This window comes from Mus musculus, chromosome 14 (genome assembly GCF_000001635.26).
Source record: "Mus musculus strain C57BL/6J chromosome 14, GRCm38.p6 C57BL/6J".
Taxonomy (NCBI): Eukaryota; Metazoa; Chordata; class Mammalia; order Rodentia; family Muridae; genus Mus; species Mus musculus.
Genome location: NC_000080.6, coordinates 57369121 through 57396666, shown reverse-complemented (window position 1 = coordinate 57396666; position 27546 = coordinate 57369121). Strand labels below are relative to the sequence as shown.

General features: G+C 45.3%; 1 protein-coding gene, 1 long non-coding RNA gene and 1 pseudogene across 2 annotated transcripts in view; 2 read left to right on the top strand and 1 right to left on the bottom strand.

The window, feature by feature from the left end:
• Cryl1 (crystallin, lambda 1) overlaps nt 1-27546 on the top strand; it is a 123450-nt gene that overhangs the window by 1817 nt on the left and 94087 nt on the right. Inside the window, exon 2 of the mRNA NM_030004.3 lies at nt 13802-13909. Within this exon, the coding sequence (NP_084280.2) occupies nt 13802-13909 (108 nt within the window). The remainder of the gene's footprint in view (nt 1-13801; nt 13910-27546) is intronic.
• On the top strand, nt 11099-11802 carry Gm29717 (annotated as a pseudogene).
• On the bottom strand, nt 12614-19560 carry Gm41161. The gene is made up of 3 exons (XR_874654.3): nt 19260-19560; nt 16519-16660; nt 12614-12732 (listed from the first exon to the last, which is right to left on the bottom strand). It is a non-coding gene; the product is annotated as a predicted gene, 41161 (long non-coding RNA).

Here is a 27546-nt window from a genome sequence, read left to right as displayed (position 1 = left end):
TTTGTGTGTGTGTGTGTGTGTGTGTGTGTGTAGGTATATGTAGTATGAGTAGAGATCAAAAAACAACCTTGTGGAGTTGGTTTTCTCCATACCCTTATGTGGGGCCTGGGGATCAAACTCAGATTAGGTCCCTAGGTTTTCATGGCAAACACCTTTACACCCCAGGCCTCTCCCTGGGCTGTTCTTCCTCTTCTATCCCTCTATCTTGTTCCCTCTCACTCCTTCCCTCTCTCCCTTTCTTCCCCTTCTTCTTGAAGTGTGAGGATTAAACTCAGGGCCCTGCAAGTGTGGGTAAGTTTCTTATTGACCTATACCCTAGGTCATTTTTACCCCATCTGATATAGGACCTTACTATGTAGCCTAGGCTGGCCTGGTTCTCCTGTTTCAGCCCTCTAAAAGTGCCAGAACTATAAAAATGTGTCAGGTTACTGGCTCACTGTAAGTGTGTGTGTGTGTGTGTGTGTGTGTGTGTGTGTGTGTGTGTGTGGCAGGGTTCATGTAGCCAAAGCTGAACTCTGATGCAAGATATTTAATCTTATTGTGAACGCCAAGATTGTGTTATTTACTGAAAAAAAGCTGTTTCTAGTTGTGGTGTAGCTCAGCCTTAGCCCACACCTCTTATCCCTCGGGCTGGAATACAGACAGACCTTTACTACACACCTTTAAACCCAAACAATGAAAGTAAAGTAGTTTGTAGAAGGAGGCACTCATGTTTGAAAGTGATGTCTAATTGAGTGGCAGACAGAATGATGAACCAGAGAAAGATCTGACAGACTAGGATACGTCTAACTCTCCTGAGAAGAGAAAGGAGAAGGAAGCTACTGGAGAGACAGTGCAGAGAGAGAGGGGCAGTTTTACAGGGAGAGTTTTACAGAAGAAAGTTGGAGAACAAGGTAGACACAGGTGAAGACAGAATGAGCCAGAAGATTAGAACAGAGGGCCTGAGTTAGTTGCAGGCGTAGCCGAGTAATTAAGGAGAAACTGGATGGAACCAGTCAGCCTGGAGAGGAGTTTGAGCCAGGACAGCTGAGGTGAGCCAGCCAATCAGAGCTCAGAAAGAACTAGAAAGTTGTGAGCTTATTTAGCAGCAAGTTTCAGAGGCTGAAAGCATTCTAAGCCTAGAGTAGCTAGAAGGTTCTAGGCCTAGGCCTAGGTTAGCAGATGGAGGCAGTAAGCCTCAGAGACAACAACAGCAGGAGAATATGAGTTACTGTTATAGACTCCTAATTCCCATGTCACAGAGGGTGTCCTTCTGCCTCAGTCTCTCCCCAAGTCCCCTCAGTGTTGGGATTACAGAACATACCCATCTAGAAATTTGCCCTTGATTTAAGTATTTTCTATTGCTCTTTCCACCAAGGCTACTTTTCCTTAGGACCATTTAACCCTGTGAGCTTCTGGGCAGGTTGTTTTAAAATGGCAGAGAAGAGTAGACTTATGGGGACTAAGGATGGAGGACAAACCCCCCCCCCCGAAAAAAAAAAAACAAACAAACCAAAACCAAACCTCACGGTCTGAGGATGTAGGAGCGAAAGATAGAAAACCAGGAAGTGACAACTTGAGTAACTGGGATAGAGATGAGGACAGAGGGGCATTTGAGTGGTGTTCTCAGGCTGTCACTGTCACATCATCTTTACACAACTGTTTCCCAGTCACTGGGACCATCATTACCCACTGTTCTGTGGTGGCAAACCTATTCTAGACTTGAGCTTGTTTAGGACAGTTGGGGAGGGTGGGTGTGGGCAAGGAGGGCAGGGTTTAAAGCTAAGCACTGCATATCCTGGTGCTGGACCTGCCTTTACTCGAACCCTCTTCTCACCAGACATAGGATTTAGTCCTCAGCTCGGGGTTGGTCTTCTCTAAGATAAAACTTCTGGCTTCTGGAAGCTTCTACGTGCTGATACTGTCTTGCCCACATTAGCATTTTAATCCATATCTACTCCCCCTGGTCCCAATCGACAGGTGTTCGAATGTTTCCTATAGAGATAGCCCTACATATGTGAAGGCCTTGGAGGACGTTGTTTGATATTTGTCTATGTTAGGGTTGCTATTACTGTGATGAGACACCATGACTAAAGCAACTTGGGAAGGAAAGGGTTTATCTCTGATTACACTTCCAGGTGGCCGTCCACAAGGAAGGAGCTCAAAACAGGCCAGGAACTTGGAGGCAGGAGCTGAGGCAGAGGCCATTGAGGGGTGTTGCTTACTGGCTTGCTCCTTATTGTCTGGTCAGCCATATGCTTTTTTATAGAGCTCAGGACCTCTAGCCCAGGGATGGCACCACCCATAATGGGCTGGGCCTTCTCATATTAATCACCAATTAAGAGAATGCCCCCCAAGCTGGCCTACAGCAGGATCTTCTGGAGACATTTTCTCAGTTGAGGCTCCCTCTCTGAAGGCTCCAGCTTGTGCCAAGTTGACATAAAACTAGCCAGTACAATATTAAAGAGGAGATTTATATTCTGGAATATTCCTCTTTAATAAGATTCCAGAATTTTGCTTTGGGGCAATTGTAATTTAATATAACATGAATTATTTGAGAATTTTATAAAATGAATTTTGATCATATTCACCTTCTATGTCCACCTCTCCACACCTCCCAATATTGTGACTTTTTGTGCTGCCTGTATATACTCATGGGTATGGGACTATCCATGAGTGGTCGGTTAACATCTCAGGGGCCACACTTCTAAAGAAAACTGGTTCTCCCTTCCCCAGAAGCCACCAGCTGTCAGTAGCAGTAGAGGCTCTTAAGCTACATTTTTTTTAAAAATTTAAACTCTTTGAGACAAATATTTTCTTTAAAGTATTGCCCTGAGTATTCCTGAAAAATCTGTTAATTCTTCCACATACAGAGATCCATACATACAGAGGTATACATACTGTCTCTCTGCCTCTGAGTCTGTGACAACACTAATGTGTCCTTCCTAGGAAACATTTAATAATGTCCAGCTTTACGCAGCTCACTTACATCAGTATCTTAGAAGCAGTGTGTCCTCATGAAAAGGTAGCTGTAGACAGACAGGTAATTTTAAAAGTAGCTAGAGTCAGGCTTGGTGGTGCCTGAGATCCTAGCACCCAGGAGACTGAGGCAGAAGGATTGCTATTAAGTGGAAGGCCATCCATGGCTATAATAACAAGACAAGTCTTTAAAAAGAATAAACAAACAAACAAAATGGTCCTAGAGTGATCTTATTCAAATCTGGCTGGCATTAGTGATAAAACCGATAGGACCGACTTTGCTACTGAAGTCTTTCCCTGATGCTTTGCTTGCTGCTGTGTCCCAAGGTAGCTTTTCTGATAGACTTAGGAATTTTGAAACTTTAAGATACATCAAAATGGGAAGGACCTTGCATTTCTTCTTCTCTGGGCTCTTGTCATATGGATTTCAGGTGTCTAGATGTTCAGATAAAGTTAGAGGGTGGTAGAACGCTTAAGGACGGGGGTGGGGGTAGTTAATTACATAGCACTGGGGATGACAAAGCAGAAGGAACAGGCAGGAACTTTCCAGCCATGGGGTGATGCTGAAGTGACCATGTTCATTGTGTGCTGCGGATACAAGCCACACTGAGAAGCTGAATGTTGTAGTAGCTGTATCAAAGAAATGGAAAAGGACTGGAGAGACGCTCAGATGATTAAGGACACTGATTGCTTTCCAGGGGGCTTGGGGTTCAAATCCCAGGACATACATGACAGTTCACAAACACCTGTAGTTTCAGTTCCATAGGGTCCAGAGCCCTCCTCTGGTCTCCTCAGACACTTCATATACTTTGGTGCACACACACACACACACACACACTTTGGTGCACAAACGCATCTACATGCACACGCACACACAAAAAACACTCAAACACATAAAATATAATAAAAAATAAAGAAATATGAGATGTTGTTAAGTGGGGCACTGCAGTATACCCCCTTAATCCCAACACCCAGAAGGCTTCAGCAGAAAGTGAGACTGTGGCTTAAACAAAATAAACACAAGCGACAAAAGCAGTTCTTGTTATGTCGGAGATGTGGGTCAGTAACAGGTACAGCAATTGCCTAGCATACAGGGAGCCTTGGGTTTCCTCCTTAGCACTCTCTAGCAGAGATAATAAGAACAAGGTCGAACAGAACTAGTCCCCTCCCACCTGCTTTGGAATGCAGTCCAGGCTAAGGGAGGTTGCTGGATGTGAGTGGCCTCATCTCTTATAGTTTTTGACCTTTGCTTTTATAGACCCAGGGAGAGAACACACCCTTCCATATGTGTGCAGCTTGCCAGCACTGCCTGTTCCTTCGCCTGTGTCTGCAGCCCACCGTTCCTCTTTCCATCCTTCTCATTGTCACAGTGTGTCAGCACACAGGAGTCTAAGGCCACACCGCTCTAGGGCTGTGGCTTGATCAGCAGTGGGTGAGGTGCAGATTGGATGGGCACTCGGCAGGGTCTTCCTAAATTGAAATGTAAAAGGGATTTCTTTTTCTTTCCTTCCTTTCTTGCCCTCTTTCATCAATTTTTTTTTTCTATTTGAGACTGTATCCTATGTATCCCTTGAACTTCTAAGCCTCCTGACTCTATCTGCAACTTCCAAAGGACTAGAATTTCAGGCATGCAATACCATATCTAGCTCTGATAAGTTCTTGGCTTCTGTTGGTTTGCTTGTTTTTTAAACCCACCAGGTACGGTGGGTTACACCTGAAATTTTAGCACTCAGGAAGCAGAGACAGGTGGATCAAGAGTTGAAACGTGGCTTGGTCCATATAGAGAGGGCTAGCCTGGGATATGAGCTATCACAGGATGGTTTTATCACTGAAACCCCCACAGTGGCAATACAGCCTGGTGCTAACCACATCTGAGGCGGCTTTTGTGGTTAAATAAGTCACCATTCTGATAAACATAACATGTGTGTCTAGAGCTAGTGTCTGGCCAGGCAAGGGCTGTTTTGAACATTCACTGGCCTATAAACAGAAAGTCTTAAACTGTTAAACGGTGCTAAAGGCCCTTTAGAGGACTGGATTGAAGAAATACATCTTCAGCCTAGAACCCTTCTCTTTAGAGTCTAGCTCACCATCGAATGGGTTTCCCATTCCTTCATGGTTTGGAACAACCCAGTGTAATAGAACCTTGCACAAAGATGAGAGGTGCTCTACATAGTTGATCCCAGGTACCCTGCCTCACAGGATACCAAACATCTGATGCTCAAAGTTCTTACATGATACAGTGGAGCATTTGCATAGAACCTATGCACATCATAGTTGACTTTAGTCACTGCTAAACAAGAACCTATGCACATGCACTTTAGTCGCTGCTAAACAACTAATGGGCTAGAGACATAGCCAAGGAAGTTTTTCTAGAAACTTCTATTTACGTAAAGCTGGCATTCTTGACTCTGCTGTAGAAAAGAATTTTGGGACCAGTCAGTGTGAAGCAGAGTTGGAGTCTATCAAGTGAGATTTTAATATAGAGTTAAGGCCTAGAAAAAGTACACAATGTGGGTTTCTTTTTTTTTTTTTTTTTTTTTTAAAGATTATTTATTTATTTATTTTATGTATGTGAGTACACAGTAGCTGTCTTCAGATACACCAGAAGAGGGCATCAGATCTCATTACAGATGGTTGTGAGCCACCATGTGGTTGCTGGGAATTGAACTCAGAACCTCTGGAAGAGCAGTCAGTGCTCTTAACCGCTGAGCCATCCCTCCAGCCCCCGTGGGTTTCTTAAAAGAAAGGGCTGCCTAAGTGTCTTTATAATAACCATATGTGAGATTTTGGTGGTGTCTGGCTTCCTCCTGCAGCAGTTGGGAACAAATATAGAGACCTACAGCCAGACATGCAGAGAGTGAGAGACCTTGGGACACTCGGCCCTAAACAAGATGTCTCCATCAAATCTCTCTCCTCAAGACTAAGGGAACCCTGCAGAAAAGGAGACAGAGTGTAAGAGCAAGAGGGGATGGACCACACTAAGAACAAGGCCTCCTAAATCTACACAATCAAGGCTCATATGAACTCACAGAGACTGAGGCCACATGCCCAGGGCCTGCAAGGGTCTGCACCAGGTCCTCTGCAGGTATACTGTGGCGTTTAGTGTTTTTGTAGGATCCCTGCCTGAGTGAGTCAACAAGTGGGTCTCTGTTTCTTGTACCTTGTCTGTGGCTCATCTTCTTTTGTTTGTTTGCTTTGTCTGATTCTATGGGCTTTATCTTATTATATTTTATGTTAGATAGAATTACAGCTAATACTATAAAACTATAGGCCACAAGGTTTGGTATGCCCAGAAACTTATATTTTACATGTGTGAGTAAGGCTGTATACTCTTAGCCCTAAAATATGGCTCTTTGCTGTTTTAACATTCTTCTTAAGAAACCTTTGTATAAAATGAATGTTGTCGGGACTGAAGAGTTAGAAGGCTTAGTGGTTAAGAGCACTGGCTGCTCTTCCAGAGATCCTGAGTTCAATTCCCAGCAACCACATGATAGTTCACAACCATCTGTTATAGGATCTGATGCCTTTTTCTGGTGTGTCTGAAGACAATGACAGTGTACTCGTATTAAATAAATAAATCTTTAAAAGAGGAAGGAAGGAAGGAAGGAAGGAAGGAAGGAAGGAAGGAAGGAAGGAAGGAAGGAAAGAAGGAAGGAAGGGAGAAAGAAAAAGGAATATTGTCTCTGCGCAAAGAAACTTTACAGAAGATGTTGTTATTGTTGTGACTCATAGCTGGTGAAAGACTTAAGCCAGATTCTGGTCGAGGAGTCCACTCCCTTCCCATGTGTCCCTCTCCCCCCTCAATTTTCCCCATCTTTATGCCCCACTTAGTATGGTGTAAATGGCATGTAAATGCTTGGTTATTGTTCAGGGAGTAATGACCAAGAAAAATCGGCATGTTCAGAACAGATGCAAGTTGTCCCGATGTCTGACCTGTGGAGAGGCATCTGTCCAACCTTGCTGTCCTACCTGGTAGCCACTGAGACACACAGACAGTGAGTACTTGAACTGTGTCTCATTCTGCTCACCAACAGAACTTTAACATTGACTTGACTGTAATCTAAATTTTAATGGCTACACATGGCTAAAATCTAACATATTGATTAGTGCACATCTAGAGCTCTATGAGTTTGATTAAAATTTGTATATAATCTTATATTAATTATAGATGATTCTGATAATGTAGAACATGGAGTCAGATCTCCTGCAGCTGAGAAACTGCCAAATCTATGTCCATCTAATCCTTCAGTTCCCTAGACTGGTTGTTATAATTAGAGGCTTCTTTTGCCTTGCCTTTCCCCGGCAGACTCCTCTTGATGCCAGACCCCTAAGACTGCCCTTACATTGATCCACATCCCTATTTATTCAGCTAAACCCAATGTCTTGAGTGTCAGCCCAAATCTGAACCTGATCAGTGGCTTGTGAACACGGTGGTACTGTGTTCTCCTTTGGTTGTCATCTATCTATATCTATCTATCTATCTATCTATCTATCTATCTATCTATCTATCATCTATATATCTGTTATTTATCTATCCATCATCTATATATCTATTATCCATCCATCATTTATACATCTATTTCTATCATCTATATATCTATCCACCATCTACCATCTATCCTTCTATCATCTATCTATCTATCTATCTATCTATCTATCTATCTATCTATCTATCTATATCATCTATCTATTATCTGTCATCTAGCTATCTACCTATCTATCCATCCATCCATCCATCCAGCTATCTATATAGCACTTGTTCATGCTACAGGGTGTATGTGGGGGTCAGAGGACAATTCTCAGCAGTCAGTTCTCTTCTGCCATCTTAGGAGATCTAGGATTGAACTCAGGTGGGCAGGCAATGTGTACAACCACTTGTACTTGTTGAGTTATCTGGCCAGCCGTGCACTTCCCAACTAGAGTTGAAACATTTTGCTGGTTATATAACCAGGACAGCCAGGGCTATATAATGAGATCCTATCTCAACAAACAAACAAACAAACAAACAAACAAACACAAGAAAAGAAAGAAGGAAGAAAGGAAGAAAGAAAGGAAGAAAGGAAGGGAGAGAAAGAGAGGGAGAGAGAGAGAGAAAGGAAGGAAAGAAGGAAGAAAGGAAGGAAGGAAGGGAGGAAGGGAGGAAGGAAGGGAGGAAGGGAGGAAGGGAGGAAGGAAGGAAGGAAGGAAGGGAGGAAGGGAGGAAGGAAGGAAGGAAGGAAGGGAGGAAGGGAGGAAGGAAGGAGAGAGAGAGAGAAAGTTGGGCTGTCCCAAAGCCCAAACCTTTGCTTTCTGTGTCAACTTTCACTTTCCTGGGGGGTCTCATTAGTCACATTTTTAGAAATGTTCATACAGCAATACCCACACTGACATCTTAGGCCAGGCCTTGACTCTGAACCTAGTTCCTATCCAGTTGTGTGCTAGCCCCATACCTCTTTAATGTCTGCTTCCCACTTAAAAATATCCTGCACTGAACTCCTAATTATTTCCTAAAGTCTTCACCAACAGAGTTAATGACATCTCATTCTTTCTTGGAACATAATTTGGCATTGATTCTTTTCCCCCACATCATATAGGCCACCGGCAATTATTAAGATATAAATCAAGAACCCAGTTATCCACTTTTCATCCCCCTGCTACCCTTATCCACGTACACCACCACATCCTATAATGGCCTCTGTACTCCTTATAAGTACAGACATTTCATGACTTGTGACGAGGCTGTGTTGGAAAAACCCATCTTAAGGTGAACATATCAGGAGTGGACAATGCCCTAAATACAAACATCCATCTGCACAGCCCAGTTTATGTCTCAGCACACAGTGGAGCATCTCATTCCCTTGGTGACCTCAGGGCTGCCTGGGAACTGCAGGTGCTGCCCATCGTGTGTGTGGTGTGTGTGTGTGTGTGTGTGTGTGTGTGTGTGTGTGTGAGAGAGAGAGAGAGAGAGAGAGTGAGAGAGAGAGTGTAAGTATGTGTGTATGTGTGTGTGTGAGTGTGTGTGTGTGTGTGAGAGAGAGAGAGTATGTGTGTGTGTGTAATCACATGCTGCAGGATATTCCTGTATAGCGAAGAATACCTTTAAACCCAAAATCCTTTTGACAGCGTCCTGAAAGCTGGTATACATCACCATCCCTAGCTCCAGACTGCTCCTTTTAAACTTTTAAAACCAGTCTGTTCATGTCTGTAATCTAAAACCTTTCATTAGCTACCCGTCACACCCAGATTAAAAGCCTGAACCCTGCTGTGGCCTCCAAAACGCTCTGTATGTAATGAGATCACCCCTCTGCCCTCCGCTCTCTGACCTCATTCTCTGCCTCTCTTTCCTAACACCTTCGTGCTGGTGGTGCCGACCTGCCCACCTGGACCTGCAGGCATGCTCCAGCTCTGCCGGGGCACATTTCTTCCAGACACCTTCAGGTTTGGTCCCTCGCCTCCTGCAACCAACTGATAGTTGCTATTGGTGCTTTCAGAGTTCCCTCCATGTCCCGACCATTTCCTACTCAAGGCCCTACTTCCAGCTACTTCCTCTTTCTCAGCACTTCCGTTAGTTGGCTGTCTTCCGCCCACTGTAAGGTCAGGAGCTGGAGTGGCGCCTGGCACACAGCTAGCATGCTGGCACTCTGTGTATCCCCAGCAAACTGCTGTTGCTCTTGTGTTGACCCCATAGGATGTGCCGCTGACCTTTATCTAGAGTCAGCTTTTTTTCATGGATGTCAACAACTAACACGTATCAAGCTCTACTGTATAATGTGCCAAGATTTCAAAGGTTCCCAGAGCATGGAGTTCATCTGGTCAAACAAGCGTATAAAGTCTTTCCACTCCCCCACTTCCTTGAACAAAGCTAACTGAAATGTTATCTGCATGCTGAGATAAGTACAAGAAAGATCCAGCTGCCATCTAGTGAACCTCCTCCAGTCCTGGAGATTTAGATGGAGTAAGGTCCTGTTTGGGTGTGCCATTTTCTTCTAGGCACTGTCAGGCACTCTCGTGCCTGCCTGCACACAGAATATCGTCCAACAATAGAGTTTAGCTAGAATTGGTCCAAGGGGGGGGGGAGACTGTCTTGACATTTCTGTGTCCTTGGGATCCATATCTGGAGATTTAACCAAACAAGGACTAAAAATAATTGACAAAAAAAAAAGTGCCTGACTTAATGCGTGCAGACTTTTTCCTGTGGTTCTAAACCAGTGGTTCTGGACTTATAGGTCTCGGCTCCTTTGGGGTCGAATGACTCTTTCACAGAGGTTGCCTAAGACCATCGGAAAACAGATATTTACATTATGATTTATACCAGTAAAAAATTACACTTAGGAAGTAGCAACAAAATAATTTTATGGTTGCAGGCCAGCACAACATAAGGAACTGTATTAGAGGGTTGCAGCGTTAGGGATGTAAACAGAGGAATATGACAGTCCTGCACAATAGTATTTTCATTGTTTTAGCTGTATAAGTTGTTTATAGATGTTCAAGGTGGGATCTACAGGTGTAGGAGGATGGGTGAAGGTTCTGAGCAAAATGCTGTGCCATTTTAGGTTATGGACATGGCCACCCACTAGAACAGGGGCAGGAAGGCCTGGAGCTAACTCCTCACCTATGCAGAGGGCCGGGCCACTTCATTTATTGTTTCTGGATTGTGACAGTTTCTGAGACATTCCTTGTTCTTGATGACCTTGACAATTTTGAAGAACACTAGGCAAGAAGTTGAATTCTGTTTATTCTCCTAATATTTTCCTCCTGATTAGCACTGAGGTCTCAGTTGCTGGGGGTGCGGGAGGGGGACACTCAGAGGTTAATAGCCAGTCTCATCACGGCATATCAAGGGGGAGTGAACAGTCAGCGTGACTCACCGTGGCTGATAGTGACTTGAACACCTGCTGAGGTCATGTTTGCTAGGTTTCTCCAAGGCTGAGTTACTCCGTTTCCTTCCTTTCTGTACTTTTGAGAGTGCCTCTGCTTAAACTTCATTTAGGGGTAGATGGAGGGTGTATTAGTCAGGGTTCAGATCTGATAGAATGAATATGTATATATGTATATAGAGAGCAAATGAATATATATTATATTCATGTATTATATAATATATATAGAAATATATTATACATAATATTATATCATATAGTTTTTTAAAGTGGCTTATGGGCTGTGGTCCAGCTAGTCTCCCAGTGGAACATCCAAGAGTCTAGTAGTTGTTTTGTCCACGAGGCTGGATATCTCAGCTGGTCTTCAGTATGCACCAGGATCCTGAGGAAGTAGGCTCTACTGCCAGTGAAGAAATGGACTTACCAATGAGTAGTAAGGGCAGGCAAAGAACAAATGCTTCCTTTTCCCATGTCCTTTGTATGGGCTACCTGCAGAAGGGGTGGCCAAGATTAAAGGTGGACTTTCCCACCTCTAGGATCTGGATTAAAGATGTGTGTTCCTGCTTTTCCTCTTCTGGGGACGGTGCTTAGAGGCACTCAGGATGGTCCAGCGTTTGACATACTGTCGTGGGCTTTCCTATAACACAGCCTCTAACAAAACTAGGCTGTCTTGAACCCCTGGCAACAGGATTGTTTATCTTTACACCAAGGAGGTTGGGGAAGCACCTAAATCCGCATGTGGCGTGAGCCCAGGCGGACTGCGAGGGGTTCGTGCTGGGAGACCCAAAGTCCTTCTGAGACTGTCTAAGACCGAGAAGCACGTCATGACGCACGTCATGAAGCACGTCATGACGCAGGGCCTATGGTGGGTCCATGTGCATGCGCCAAGTGTGTCCGTGACGGGATCAAGTGGGCTTTCCTTATTGAGGAACAGAAAATAGTTATGGAAGTATTGAAGGTACAAGCACAGAGTCAGAAAGCAAAATAAATATACAACTTTTTTAAGTAATAAAAATCAAGACTTGGTCTACAAGAAATAAAAAAAAGGTGTGTGTTCCCACTTGGAAATGATTCAATTAAGGAAAAGGCCTCACGGGCATACCCATCTGCTTGGGTTTTATTTATTACAAATAAAGTCAAGTTGACAACCAAGAACAGTCATCAGAGTGAGACTGCGTGTCTCTAAGAATGGTATCGCTGTCTAAAACTATTGGAATTCTTCTGCAGGGTAATTTTATTCACTCATTTCTATGTGATAGAAATTGGATTTTATAGCCTTGGCTACTGAGCACTCTCTTGATGGTTGTATTTGTCTGTCTAACATCTGGGCCTGTCAGGCATCAACTTGAGCACTTCCTGGCTTTCTGGTGCTGCAGAATGCACCAGGGTCATCTTCTTTCTTCCTTGCTCGGCCCTAGAGCTATTCATTTCTCCAAAGTATCCTGCTTCCTTTGATTGAAGGATGGGATTAGAAGCCAGTTTGGACCCTGGGAGTGTTCTGGACTTTCTTTGGATACTTATCTTACTATGTATGCAGTCCCTGCTGGCCCTGAACTCAGGGCTTTCCTGGCCCCCTGGTTCTAGAATAACACGTTTGTTATATGTGCGCCATGCTCTTGGATGTATTTTATAATTTTGTTTTTAGTCCTTTGGAAACTGACCTTTTTGGTTTTTTTGTCTTCTACATTAAGTCTGTAAGGGATGGTAGAATACAGGGTAGACGTATGCTCCGGTCTAAGATTGTCTGGTAGAGTGCAGCCTAGCACAGAAGAAACTGTGGCTTTTCTCTTCAGCACTCTATAAACTGGGGTGGCGGCACACGCCTGAAATCCCAGCATTTCAGAGGTAGAAGCCAAGGAATCGGTTCAAGGTTTTCTTCTTCTCTCTGGCCAGCCTGGGTTGTTACAGGAGACCTTGTCTGGAAGCAGGAAAAATAAAAATTAGACCTTGGGGGTTTCCCGTCTTAGGGAAGCTCACACTCATACTCTCTGGTGTGTGTTTCTTAGTACTTCTTTCTCTTAACCCACATGCTTGGAGTGTATATTAAAAATGTCTTAATGATGAAAGCCCGACTCTTCTTTATAAAATCAAGACAAAAACCTAAAAGAAAGATTAAGGGCTCTTGAGTCAGACTCTTGGCTTCATCTCCTCACAGTGCAAGCAGCCAGGCCAGAATTAATCTCTTGATGCTTTCCTTTCAAGTATAAAAGAAGAATCAATGGCATCTACTGTCTAGGGTTATTGTAAAGATTAACAGAGATGAGACTTGCAAAGTGTCTTATGATGTCTGACAGTTGTTCCATGATCAAATGTGATGATGGTGGCAGCCATTACCTGGGGTGGAGGACTGATAGAGACGATGCAGTTGTCCCTTAATATTCCGAAGTGACAACTTCTAAGGTCCCCAGAGGATATCAACATAGATGCTCAAATCTCTTATGTTAATGAAAGTGGTAGCATTTGCAGAGAGGTGCCATACATCTTCCATTTAAATTCCTTTTAGATTGCTTGTGTTGTGTTCAATCCAACATAAGGGCTGTGTAAACAGGTGTCACACTGTACCATTTAGAAAAAATGACAAGGAACGTCTCTGTGTGCAGCACAGATGGCAGCTTTGCCCCTGCACGTGCCCAGTATAGGTGGAAGCAGGCAATGGTTTAAGACATAACATTGTCAAGATGCAAACTTTTCAGATATTTATTAAATGCTGTAAGAGTGGGACCTTGTGGCAGGGCGGTGGCATGCACACCTTGAATCCCAGCATTCTGGAGGCAGAGGCAGGTGGATCTCTGAGCCCAAGATCAGCCTGGTCTACAGAGTGAGTTATGGGAAAGCCAGGGCTACATAGAGAAACTCTGTCTTGAAACAGAACTCTTACAGCCCCTAAAAAAGAATGGGCTATTCTGTAATTTTTATAGTTGCTTTATGAACATGAAAAGTGATTGGAGGGATTAATGACCTGAATCCTTTTTGCCTTTTCTCCCTAGTGGGCTCATTGGTCGGAGCTGGGCTATGCTGTTTGCCAGTGGAGGCTTCAAGGTGAAACTCTATGACATTGAGCAACAGCAGATAACAGACGCCCTGGAAAATATCAGGTAGGCCTGGCTCGCACATCTGGAGGTAATGATGGCCCTGTTCCTCTCCCTTCCTCTCACTCATCCGATCCTTCAGGCGGTGACTGTAGTTGACCATTTTTTTTCATTGGACAGCCTTTGCAGTAACTCTCAGACAATAAAGGCCAGGTTTAAGGTTCTCTGGCACAGACCAGAGAAGAGACTCCTACTGTGAAGAGAGCCTTACACTGGCCAGTGAGGGAGGAGTGGAGGAGCCAAATTGAGTGTTAGCCTCCAATCTCACGTGGAGCCTCGGTGGTTATTTCAGTGTCCGTCAGGGTGGCAGTTATGCTGGCAGCCCTAGCTTTTAAGCTTTTAGAGAAGTTTTAGACTCACTGCAAAACTGGGCCGCTTCTTATCTACCCCAAACCTCCCTGAAGTCAGTGCTTCCCACCTTCAACATTCCTCTCCCACTGGTAATTTGTTACAGTCGACCAAACTACCCTGATATATCAGTGTCCCCCAGTATTGGCTGACATTAAGGTTCTGTCCTGGGGTTGTGTATTCTGTGAGTTACTTTCAAGTGTGCTGTGTCCTATGGTTATAGGACTATACCAAATAGTTCTACTGCCTGAAAATGCTCTGCCTGTTCATTATCCCTTCCCCGCAACCACTGATATTTTTACTGTCTCCATAATTCGTCTTTTCTTGAATGTTGTATAGTTGGGCTCAGGCAGTTGGTAGCTTTTTTCCAAGTGGCATCTTTCACTTAGCAATGTTCATCTAAGCTTCCTTTATGTCTTAATAGCCTATCCCATCTCAACACTGAATACTGGTCCATTTCCTGGACCATTCATTCACTTTCTGAAGACTGAAGAATGAACTATTTATTCATGCTTGGAAGCAAGTTTTAGAAAACATAAATGAGGATGCTATAAAATATTCATGTGCAGATTAGTGTAGACGTGTTTCAACTCCTTTGAATAAATACCAAAGGTCATGACTTCCTGAGTTAAATGGCAAAAATATATTCAGCTTTATAAAGAGCCACTGTACTAATTTACAAAGTGGCTGTACTGTCTTGCACTCTTCCTAGGGATAAGTTGGAGTTCTTGGTGCTCTGTACCCCAGTGAGCACTAGGTACCGCCAGTGTCCTGGGTCTTAGTGAGTCACAGTGTGTGTCTAATGGTATCATCTTGTTTTTGATCTGCTGATGGCATGTGACATGGGTCAATTGTCCCCATGATGAATGTTTTGCCATCTGTATATTCCAGTCCTTCTGTCAGTGCTGAGGATTGGATCCAAGGTCCCGTATGTGTTAGCATGCACTGCTTTACTATTAAGTAGACCCAATTTCATTCCTACTTTCTATTAAAAACATGTTTTTGGTGGAGGGGAAAACCCTAGAGGTTTTTTATTTGTGGTGCCTCTCGGGAGCATAATAATTCTTGCTCAAAATCCCATGTAAAGACTTTGTGAAGTGACTTTTCAGAAATTTGTTCCACCATATATCTGGGAGTAGAAATCTTCAGAGAATATTTAACTACATTAGTACACATCCCTCACCAGAATCCACAGATGCCCAAGTCACTTGTCGGAATGTAGCATAGCATCTATAATGAACCTACCCACCCCCTGTAGCCCTTCTGTCGTCTTGAGATGGTCTCGTGTTTCCCACTGTGATAAAATGCTATGGCAGAAGTCGTACTCATTGTTTAGGGGCAATGACAAGAAAACAGCCTGTGCACGTCCTATACAGATGGAAAATATATTTCTGATTATTTTCCATCTGCAGTTGGGTGGGACTGAGGATGCAGACCCTGCAGACTGGAGGAACAGCAATACTTTATCACAGTCGCCTTCTATTCCCATACTAAGTACTTTATAATAGAGCTTTGCAGACCTTGCTTTGCAAATGGTAGCTGGTAAAATCATCCGTTTTCAGGGTTTTAGGGTTAAAGCCTGGGCTCAGTAATGCATGAGTTATAGTGAAAAGCAGAGAAAGGAGATTTATTCAGTGTGATCACATGGGGAAGAGGAACAAATAAAAAGAGTCTAGTGACAGGCATGTCTGTCGTTGGGGATCCTAACACAAAGCTTAGGTTTGGACAGAGGGAAAGTGTTATGCATAGCTGAGCAGTCCTGGTCAAGGTGTGGTCCCATCTATCACGGAACCCTTATTGTCCATCTTCTGGCCCTACAAGGTGGCCTGATGACCTAGCAGAATGATGATGTCACTTGTGGAAGCCAAGTTCCTCCCTGGGCTGGCATCAGGGCTTCAGCCCTTTCCTGGCCTCGGTGTGAGGTTCCCAGAGGACTTTCATCTCTTAGAGATCCATTGTATCCACAGTCTGGCTGCTGAGTGTAGGAGCACACACTTGTCCTATAGTATCCCCTCCCCTTGTGCGGTGGTTATGTGCCTTGGCATTGTATCCTTGGATGGTGACAGCTTTTCAGCAGGCCTAGGCTTGTCACTAGATTCTGGTTGGTGGCCCTGGAGCTGAGTGACATTAACTTGAGAATTGTCATCCTGTTGCTGTTGGCTGCAAGTCACCTGACACTGCCAGCAGCTGATGTACAGGGAACACGCTGCTGTAGAAGCAGAGTGGTGAAGCAGAGTCATTTGTGGCCCCAGGATTTACGGTGTTACCTGACAGTTTTGTGGTGTGTGGCCACTGCAGGAGGCAGGGGCACCATTAGGTCCAATCTGTGCATTTTGTTTACGGTGGTCCTCGTTTTTCAATGTCACACGAGCTCTTAGCCACTGTGAATGATGTTTCTTGTCTCAGAGCCTGGAATATAAAAGGTTCTAGGTGTTTGTAGGTTTTAGAAGGACCTTATGCTAATTTCTAGATGACCTAGAACCCATGTAGCCCAGGCTTGCCACAAAACAGTTCTTCTCCTAAGATTCCCCACCACCACTACAGATATAAGTAGAGCAAGATGCCTAGTGTCTTAGATCCTCAGAAGAGAGCTCTCCTGGAGACACTACTTTTCTTTCTTGCCTTTTTTTACTTTGATAATATTTTTCACAGACCCCCTCCCCCAGCCATTTGTCCCACACTGTGATTTGGTTTACTCCCCACATTCTGAGTCTTTGTTTTCTGATACAGGATCTCATGTAGCCCAGGCTGGCCTTGAATTCTTTATGTACCCATGAAGGTCCTTCTGGTTTTCTGATCCCTAACCCCAATTCTGGAGTCACAAGAGTGGCTCACTGGGCCTGGCTTTCTTTTGATTTTTCTGAAAAATTGACAGCAGGAAATTACAAGCAGTTCCCGGTGAGCTGGCTCACTGGTTAAGAGCACTTGCAGTTCTTGAAGAACACCTGTGTTCAGAGTGCCCATCTCAGACAGCTGACAACAGCATGTAACTCTAGCTCCAGGACACGCAACCCTTCTTCTGGCCTCTTCAGGAACTACTACTCAAAAAACACACACCACACCAGACATACAGACACAGACATATCACACACATACAGCCACACACAGAGATATATCACACACACATATACAGACACACACACACTACCATGCACACGTTCAGACACACGTACAATCACACACATATACAAACATACCCCACATCACACATACACACACATAATCACAGACACACACCATACCACACACAGATATATCACATACACACACATCAAACACACACAGACACACACATATACAGACACACACAGTTACACACACATACGGACAGGTCTCACACACACACACACTGCCATGCACACGTTCAGACACATGCACAATCACACACATATACAGACATACCCCACATCACACATATACACACATAATCACAGACACACACCATACCATACACAGATACATCACATACACATACATCAGACACACACATATGCAGACACATCACAGATACAACCCACATTTCTCTCTCTCTCTCTTACACACACACACACACACACACACACACACACACACACCTATTTTTGACAGTCTTAGAAAATCCTATGTATGTTAGATTGACCCCAGGGCAGTGCTACAGAGCTATATGTGCGATGGAGCTATATGTGCTATGGAGCTATATGCTCCCTCCTTATTTTTGGAGATGGTATCTGTTTATGTCTCTCAGACTGGCCTTAAACTTGCTGTGTAGCCCAGGCTATACTGGAATTTACAACCTTCCCACCTCTTTCTACAAAGTACTGGGATTACAGATGTGTACTGCCACTCTTGGTAACCAATATTCAATAGTAGAAACAGTACAGATTGATTTGGAAAGTGTGAAATCAAACATAGAATAGGAAAATTAAGAAATTAGAAGACAGGCATAGTGGCTCACATCTGTAACCCCAGAAGAACTTGGAAGCTGAGGCAGGAGGATTGCTGTAAATTCCAGGTTTGGCTGGGCCACAAAATGAGACCCTGGCTCAAAAAAAGAGGAAACAAGAAGTCACTGAAGAAATTATTATCATAACTCATACCATGTGACAGGAACTCTTAGTACATGGGAAAAAAGTCACCCAAGAGTAACATTTTCCTAGCTGGGAGCACAGTGAGAAACTTGTTGCTGGCCCAGGTGGATGGCAGCATCTAATGGGGAGAGCCTTGCTCGTACCACCCTGCCTCTCCTTTGTGTTGCCTGGAACTGGGCAGGTGTTGGGTCTCAAAGCTCTTCAGGGCGAAGGGAACACTTTAAGCAGATAAACTGAAACCCAGTAAGCAAAGTACCAATGCTGCCTGTAGATCTAAGCGTGTTGTTTCTTGGGATTCGTAGTTTGTTGCGTTTCTGTAAGTCCTCCAGAGTTCAGCACACCCTGGTACAGGCTGTGGGGTCATCATCTGACTGCTCACCCCAACTCAGGTGTGAACTGATTCAAGTCCTGCTCTGTGACTGCTATCTTTGGATGACATCTCTGTCACCTGCCTTTCTTGACTCTCTCTGGTCACCGGCATTCCTATCTCTCTGAAAAATCCTCAGGTTTTTTTTTTTTTGTAAAGATGGCTCAGGAGTTAATAAACCACTGGAAGTGATCTCTGAAACAAGGCAGCTGCCCTGTCCTGGCTCCTAGATAGCTGACGTTTCCAAACTCCTGCCCTGCAGGTGACCCCGATCTCCTGTTTTTACCTCAACAGTCTCCTGTCTGCCCTGGCCTAAACTTCATCCTAAACTCTGTTTCTACGTGGATTCTTCTGGATTTGTCTGTTCTCTTGCTTGGGAACTTGAGTTTTAGTTTTTTTCAAACACCATGGGCCATAACAGCTGGAATAGTGGTGGCGTGGGGTGGTTCATGCCTGTAATCCCAGCATGTGGGAGGTGGAGGCAGGAGGATCAGGAGCTTGAGGTCATGAGACACTGTCATGAAATAAAACAGCAATACAAAACCACTCTTTGGAATAGTGGACGGTAAGTTACCTGGTCTGCTGGCCGCCCTCACCTTCTTTGTTGTTTTGAAGAACTGGGGATTGAACCCGAGGCTCATGTAAGGCAAGCACTCTTCTGTTGGTTCCTTGAGGTGTACTTTGTGTTCTGTTTTGAGGCAGAGTCTCACTGTGTAGTCCAGGTGGCGTCGGCTTCCCAAGCCCTGGGAATCCACGTGTGCGTCAATCCAGCACAAGGTGGCTCTCGACTCTACTTTGGACTTGGACCTGGCCAGTGGGGCATTACTAACCATGACTCAGCAGAAGCCTGGACGGCACTGTGCATCAAGAGGCTGTCGATTGGGGCTGGGAAACCTTCCTCCGTGGCTGCTCACTGTGCCCCCTGGGCACTCCCCAGCACCAGCTGCTACACAGAGGAGGAATGTAGCTTAGACCAGTTAGACCAGCAGCCCCCAAATGGCATGGTCTGACTGCTGCTGTTTTAGAAAGCCCTGCTGAGTGGATTCAGGGCAGGAGAGCTGACCCTTGCCGGCAGTGGCATTGGGCGAGCTAGCCAGGGCAGTGCTGGAGAGCTAGCCTTGGGTAGTCTGGGTTCAGGAGAGCTGCCAGGCTGACTGACTCAGCTCTCGCTCAGACCCAGATCCAGGGCTTTGAGCTGGCCCAACCCAACACCTATCCCATCTATGAACTGCTGGAGCTTGTGAAGGGGCCGGTCCTGCAGATCCAAAGCCCCAGGATATCCGTGACAATCTGAGAGGAGTTCTGGTTAGGATACAGTACTGATGATGGTGTAGTGGAAGCCAGGGGCCTCGAGCCAGGCCAATAACTAATTATAATGAACATTTGCAAGTGACGATGTGTGGGCAGAGGGGTATACTGTGGGACATACTGTGACACTCTACAGCTTTCTATGATGAGATGTTTTCTATGCTTTGTTAATTTTGTTTGTTTGGTTTTTATTTCCTTTTAGGAGGGAGATTGCAAGGGCAGAGGGCAGATAAGAAGAGACAGGGTGGTGAGTGGGATTGGGGTGGGTGACGTGAAACTCACAAAGAATAAATGAAAAGTTCAAACCAAACCAAACCAAACCAAACCAAACCAAAAAAACTGTCCTGGCTGGGTTTCTGTGGTCTGTAACTACCACTGTGGTCTGTAACTTCAGGGCTTGGAGACTGCTGGCCTGTGCTCCCAGGGTAACTCTCACTGCCCTAATCCGGGCCACTTGGGGACATTCTGTAAACAGATGGGGTTGTACAGAGCATAGCCCCACCCACTTTGTTGCTGCGTTCAGTCTGTAGCTTGTATACACCCTATGCTCGAGCATAAAGTGCTACTCCCCCGTTAGGAGAAACAGGCAGAGACGGGAGTACCGTGAGGCTGCTGGAGAGCCGGGACCTCTGGCTTGCAGACTAGACTGTAAGTGTTTGGAAAGGAGACATTTGAACACAGATTTTTGAAGGTAAAACACTAAGGAAGTAGAGAGAATATCATCATGTGGCAGAAAAAAAAAGGTACTATTTCTATAGATTGTTTATACATAAAAATCATAAAATATATTATATAGTTTAAAAAGTGTGTGTGTGCGTGTGTGCTCTTTTGGGGTGGGGGGTTGGCTTTTTGAGGCAGAGATTCTCTGTGCAGCCCTGGCTGTCCTAGAACTTGCTCTGTAGACCAGGCTAGACTCAAACCCACAGAGATCTGCCTGCCTCTGCCTCTGGAGCACCATGACTAAAGGCGTGTGCTACCACTTCCCAAGTGTATATGTTGTTTTTTCTTTTTTTTAAGCATAAATGTAAGACATCACGGATGCATTCGTGGTGGGATGACATATCTAATTTTATTGATGAATAGTAAATAAAGTGTATGTCAGTGGAGAGGCAGATGCAGTCTAACCACCTAGAAGGACACACAGAGTGCGGGTCCAGGAGTCGTCTAAGGCCTGGTGGTTTGCGGTTCACAGCCCCAGGTTGTGGCTTCAGCTGGGTCGTTTACCCCGGTTATCTGGGTGTTCACAGATTCTGCTGTTACTTGGCTGTCACCACAGCAGTCCAAACAATTGCTTCATTTCCTTTATTTGTTTTCCTACCCAAGCTGAAATGGCTCTAGTCGATGTGATTGACATGTGAGGATTTGACATCTGGAAGGCCGAGGAGGAGTCAGAATACTGTGTGACTTGCTCTAGATGGTAGGGCTGTAAACGGCTGTCCCTGTGTATCCTGAGGGCAGGGTTTCCGTTCAACCCTGTGTGCTGCTTAGGGACATGGCGACAGGTGGGTGTGGCTGAGGGGGCGTAGATGGAGCAAAAGATGTGGGTTCTGGTGGTGTGACTGGGGCGGGGATGCTGGTGCACACCTTCAATCCCAGTCCTTGGGGCTGAGGTAGAGGCAGGTGCATCTCTGAGTTTGAGGTTAGCCTGGTCTACATAACAAGTCTAGGATAGCCGGGGCTACACAGAAAGATACCATGTTTAAAAAAATGTGACTTGCGGCCAGAGAGATGGATTGATGGTTGAGAGAGCTCGATGCACCATTCTAGCACCCAGACAACAAGCGCCACGAACATGTCTGCTGCCTTAGCATCATGGTGGTACAGGGACAGTACTGCGGGGGCTTGCTAGCATAGTTGAGAAACTGAGCTCTAGACCCTGCCTCAAAGAAATAAGGCAGAGTGGGAAAAGGGTACTGCCACCCTCTCTGGCCTTCACACACCTGCATGGATGCACAGGCAAGAATTAGAAAATCAGGGCTGGAGAGATGGCTCAGCAGTTAAGAGCACTGGCTGTTCCAGAGGTCATTAGTTCAATTCCCAGCAACCGCACGGTGGCTTGCGACCATCTGTAATGGGGTCTGATGCCCTCTTCTGGCTTTTGGGTATACTTGCAGAGCACTCATACATAAATAAACGAATCTTTAAAAATTAGAGAATCAGATTTTAGAAATAAATTTCAGAAGGAATGATGTGACCCTTGCCTCACCATTTTGATTCACGTTGCTGTAACAAAGCATTAGAGACTGTCTATGCTATAAAGAGAGGAGACTCACTATCTCACACTCTTAATGCTGAAGATCCAGTGCTGGGTAGCTCTATTCATTCAGGCGCTGGCAAGGGCCTTTGCTACATCACAAATGGTATCACACAGAAGGAAGACTTGGGAAGAGGAGGGGGTGGTGTGCCAGTTGGAAAGACAGGAACCAGGGAGGGGGTTCTTTTTATAACATGTTCTCCTTTTTATAACTAGCCCACTCCTGCGAAACCTGTACCCATCACTTCATTTGCGTGGGACCTCACCTCCCAGGAGACCATGCCTACTAAAGGTCCTGCCACCTTTCATCACTATGAAAGTTTCCAGCCCATGAACCTTGTGGGACACATCCAAACTGTAGCAGTCTCCCTGTGTGTCTGACTGACTAGCAAGTGCCACTTTCATGAGCGTGCTGACACGGGACACTGCACTGTACATTCTGGTGAAATTGATTGTCCTAGGACTTAAGCAGAGCTTCTCTATTTCTCTGGTTTCTGAGCCCCAGAGGTGACACCAGCCTCTAAAGAGGACCCTTTTCAGAGCCCAAGAGGGAAGAATGGATGAGAAGACTCATTCCTGCCTGTCAGTCAGCCCCGTGGACTTCCTGTGGGCAGCTGAGGCTTTCTTGATTTTGGCAGCACGTCCAAGCTTAGATGACTCTGAGAGAGGGTTCCGGGTTCCCAGAGCTGGCTGGGTGGGTGGGTAGCAGGTGTGATGACTTGGTAGAAGGCCCTTGGCCAACTGCAGGTAGTCTTTGAGGGAAGGTCCTCGGGGTTTTAGAAAGCAGTGTGCTGGCAAAAAAGTCTGGTGTAACTCCTTGCGTTTAATTTTCAAGGGATGGTCATGCTCGCAGCAGCCTCATTTTCTTCCTGTCAATCAGTGGGCCAGGGCTCCAGCTTCCCATTGTCTTCACCTATTTAGACAGGTGACTTTTTTTTCTTGTGGTTGCTGGGATTTGAACTTAGGACCTTTGGAAGAGCAATCGGTGCTCTTAACCACTGAGCCATCTCTCCAGCCCTAGACAGGTGCCTTTTGTGTGGTTAAAAAAAGTGTCACTGTGTAGAGCAGGCTGTCCTAAACTTGCCACATAGGCCAGGCTGTCCTGGAACTCACAGAAGTCTGCCTGCTTCTGCCTTCTAAGTACTAGGATTAAAGACAAGAGTCCCTAGTTCCTAGTTGATGGCTTGTTTCTTTGTTTGTCAAGACAGGGTCTCCCTGTGTAGCCTTGGCTGTCCTGGAACTTCCTTTGTAGACCAGGCTGCCCTTGAACTCAGAGAGATCTGCCTGCTTCTGCCTCCCCAGTGCTGGAACTAAAGGTGTATGTCACCACTGCCCGGCCCTAGTTGATAATTTTTAATACAACATCTAAAATAGCAATAAGGGGTCAGTGAGATGGCTCAGTGGGTAAAGGTGGGGCCAGTGTTTGATTCCCGTTACTTGCATGGCAGAAGGAGAAAACAGATTTCAGCAATCTGTCTTCTGACCGCCATATGACCCAATGGGGCACACATGCACTGTGGCATGTATGTATATGCCCACACATGTACACACAAATGCTCACACACACACCAGATGAATGAATAAGTAACAGGTAAACAAATGTAAATTAAAACGATTTTTAAAAAAGTTTTAAAAATCCACCCTTATTTCACCTTATAGTGATAATTGTTTGCATATCCTTTCCCTTCTCAGTTTTCAGATTTTGTGACAGTCTCCTGTGTCCCACCCAGGTCTCAAACTTGCTGTGTATCTGAGGACAGTCCTGAACTAATCTGCTTTCCAAGTGTTGGGCCCACACCACAGGTGTCGCTGACAAACATTTTTATTCTGCATCATACATAGTGTTAGCCTGCCATCTAGCGGCTTGGGTTGATGAAAAGGTTCCAGCAGCTTGAAGGAGATAGATGCCTCTGAGCATATTTGGTAATTCCTTACAGGATGAAATGGATGGTCTTGAGCAGTCTAAGATGCCGTGTACAGGGCGTGCCTAGCATCAGGAGGCTCTGGGCTCTGTTCTCAGAACTGTAAAATAAACCAATAAAGGAAGATGCTGTCAGTTCAGTACAGGCTGGGTTGTGTGAGGTGGGGTCATGACTCGGAGCAAGTTTTCTATTATAGTCACTTAAGGATTGACGATCAGTGGCAGTTGGTGTGGGGAGTAGCAGTGGCATGCTTGGTATTCTTTCTACTTCTTTCTTCAGTTATAAGACACGGTCTCACTATGTAGCCCTGGCTGACTCTCTCACCTACTTGTTTTTGATGTCGGATACTTAATTTTTAAGTTTATTTTATTATTATTTTTTTAGTCAGGCTCTCATGCATCCCAGACTGGGCCGCAAGCTCACTATGTAGCTGAGAATGGTCTTGAATTCCCTGCTTGCCTTCCTATGTGCTGGAATCACAGGTGTGTCTACTACACCCTATTCATATTGTGCTGGGGCTTAAACCCAGGGCTTCGTGCACGCCAGGGGAGCGAGCACTCTACCACTGAGCTACCCAGCATCTCAGCTACCGAGGCTCTCGGTATTTCAGATACTTTTAACTGAGCAAAGTGAGTTTCTGTTTGGTAGCTCTACACAGTTCTTCAGACATATGAATTTTTTTTTTTTTTTTTAGTCTGGTTGTATTTCTGGGTTATGTGCTGGCTTCGTCCAGCTCTGTGGAATCCTTAGATATTGCTACTGATCAAATTTGCACAAATCATATTGCTAACTCAAAACTGAGTAATTCAGATGTGCCATGCATACATCCCCTCAGCCAGGAGGCCTGCCTAACCGTTGCCAGGCAAAACAGGCGCAGGGACCTCTGAGGTGACAGAGAATGGAGGTGCCTTTATTCCCTCTACTTGGAAGGACTGAATGTAAGACTGTGAGGGGGCAGGGGAGTCTGGAAGCGATCTCTACAGATGCATCACTGTGGCAGCAATGGGACATTGTTCAGGGGACACCTGAGCTGTGCTGTCCAATGATCACTCTGTTAACACACTGCAGCTCTTGGTTGTTTCACTGAGCTGGTCTTTTTCCGAAGTTTACCATCATGTGACTCCCTCTGGCTGGCTCTCTGTGCTGCTCCTGTCCTGTGTCCAGTGGGTGGGTTTCAGTGCAGACTGCTTGCTTGCCACTTGGCATGAGTTCCCTGAGATGAGAGGCCTGTAAGATCTGTCTTTAGGTCAGTTTATAGCTTATCCCTGAACATGGCTGTAGTTCTGTTTTATTTGTTTGTTTGTTTGTTTGTTTGTTCCCTTGGGGTGTCCAGGCACTGCCACACATTAGGTGGGGGAAGGATGGAGCGGAACCAAGTCCAGTGGTCTGCTTCTTCCCTTGAGATGTCAGGACCTGGGCTGGAGAGATGGCTCAGCCGTTAAAGGCTAGGCTCACAACCAAGAATATAAGAGATGTCAGGACCCGATGAACAGGTGGATCTGCAGGATCCTGGTCTGGCAGTGAGTGCTGTGGGGAGGGAGTCTCCTCTGAAGATTCCAGTGCTGCGGCTCTTCAGTGTTACAGCTCTTTTAGAAAACATTTCTCATAGACAGTCGTCAGTGAAACAGCTTGTGCACATACATTTTATTCTGGGTGATGTATGGGCTATGTATATAGAAGCCTTAGAGAGTGGGAAGGTGCACTTCTTAGGGTGATGTTTCATTGGCTGAGGTTGAAGGTTCTGGGGACACTTCATTTGCATGGAGAGGCATTCCATGAAGCTGGACCAAGGATCACATGACATTCCTCTGGCAGAAGATTTGGGGGTCAGATCAGGCAGAAAAAAGGAAGCCCTGCTAAGAAAAGGGAGTCCTTCATTTTGCGCAGAACTCAGGAAAGCTGTCCAGACATTGTAGACTACAATCATAGCCCATGGGTGCTCATGGGACGCGGCATGGCATGTCTGTTGGTGACTGTTGTGCTTTGACTATAAAATGCCCTCCACAGAGTCGTGTTTTAAATATTTGGTTCCCGTCTGGTGGCACCATTAGGCACACAAGCATATATACGCACTGTCTAAGTTAGGGTTCTATTGTTGTGAAGAGACACCATGACCATGGCAACTCTTATAAAGGAAAACATTTTTTGTGGCTGGCTTACAGTTCAGAGGTTTAGTCCATTATCATCATGGTGGGAGACAGGTGCTGGAGAAGGAGCTGAGACTTCTACATCTTGATCCAAAGACAGCAGAAAGAAACTATGTGCCACACTAGGCCTCACTTGAGCATGGGTGACCTTAAGCCTGCTCCCATGGTGACACTCTTCCTCCAACAAGGCCACACTTCCTAATTGTGCCACTCCCTATGACCAAGTATTCACACATAGTAGTCTGTGGGAGCCATTCCTATTTAAGCCATCACACACACAAACACATATAGATTTCCAGGGGTCTTTGCCATTACCACAGGCAGCAGAGTAATGATATGCAGGAGGGAGGAAGGCAGTTCCGTTCAACGTGACTCAGTATTCAGTCGTCTTGCTTCGAACTTTGGGAGTCTGACCCTGAGTAGTTTATTTTAGGCATATTTAGGCACAGCACAATTTGGTGAAAAATTTCCTTGTGATAATTAGTCCAATTCTGTGTGCACAATAAAGCACAGAATAAAGCTAAATATTAGATGTGACATTATAGAAACTCTTTGTAAAGTACGTGCTCACATACTCTCACACACACTTACACACTCACACACTGACATACTCACATTCGCACGCACACTCACACACTTTCAAACACACCCACACTCACACCCACACTGCCCCCCCCACGAGGTGGGGGGGTTGTTGTGTAACCTCAGCTGTCCTCCAACTGAAAGAAGTCTGCCTGCTTCTGCTTCCCGAGCACTTGGGATTCAAGGTGTGCACCATATACCTGATCTCTGGGAATTTTGTATCTAGTCCCTTCTCCTCCTTTTCTGCTTCTTGGCAGCACGATATAAACTCTGCTGTCCCCTCCAGGCATCTCTGCTATGATGCACTGACACTTTTAACACTGAGCCAAAAAAACCTGTTCCCTTTTGAAATTGTTCTGCCAGGTGTCTATTCACATTGAGAAAGTCACTATCATGATAACAACACCCTGAAAGAAACAGTGGGTCTGCCAGGCAGAGGGGGAACCTGCAGGGAAAATGGGAGCCCTGTATTCAAAGTACAAGCCTGGTATGCCTGGTGTGGAGATGAGCAGTACTTGTAAGGGAGGGTGCATGTGCACAGTAAGGGTGGGTGTGAGTGCATGGTAAGGGAGGATGGCACATCCCTCTCACTGTTAGCATGTGGATAGCTCACATCTTCACTGTGCCAGTGCTCTAAGTAAATTTTGT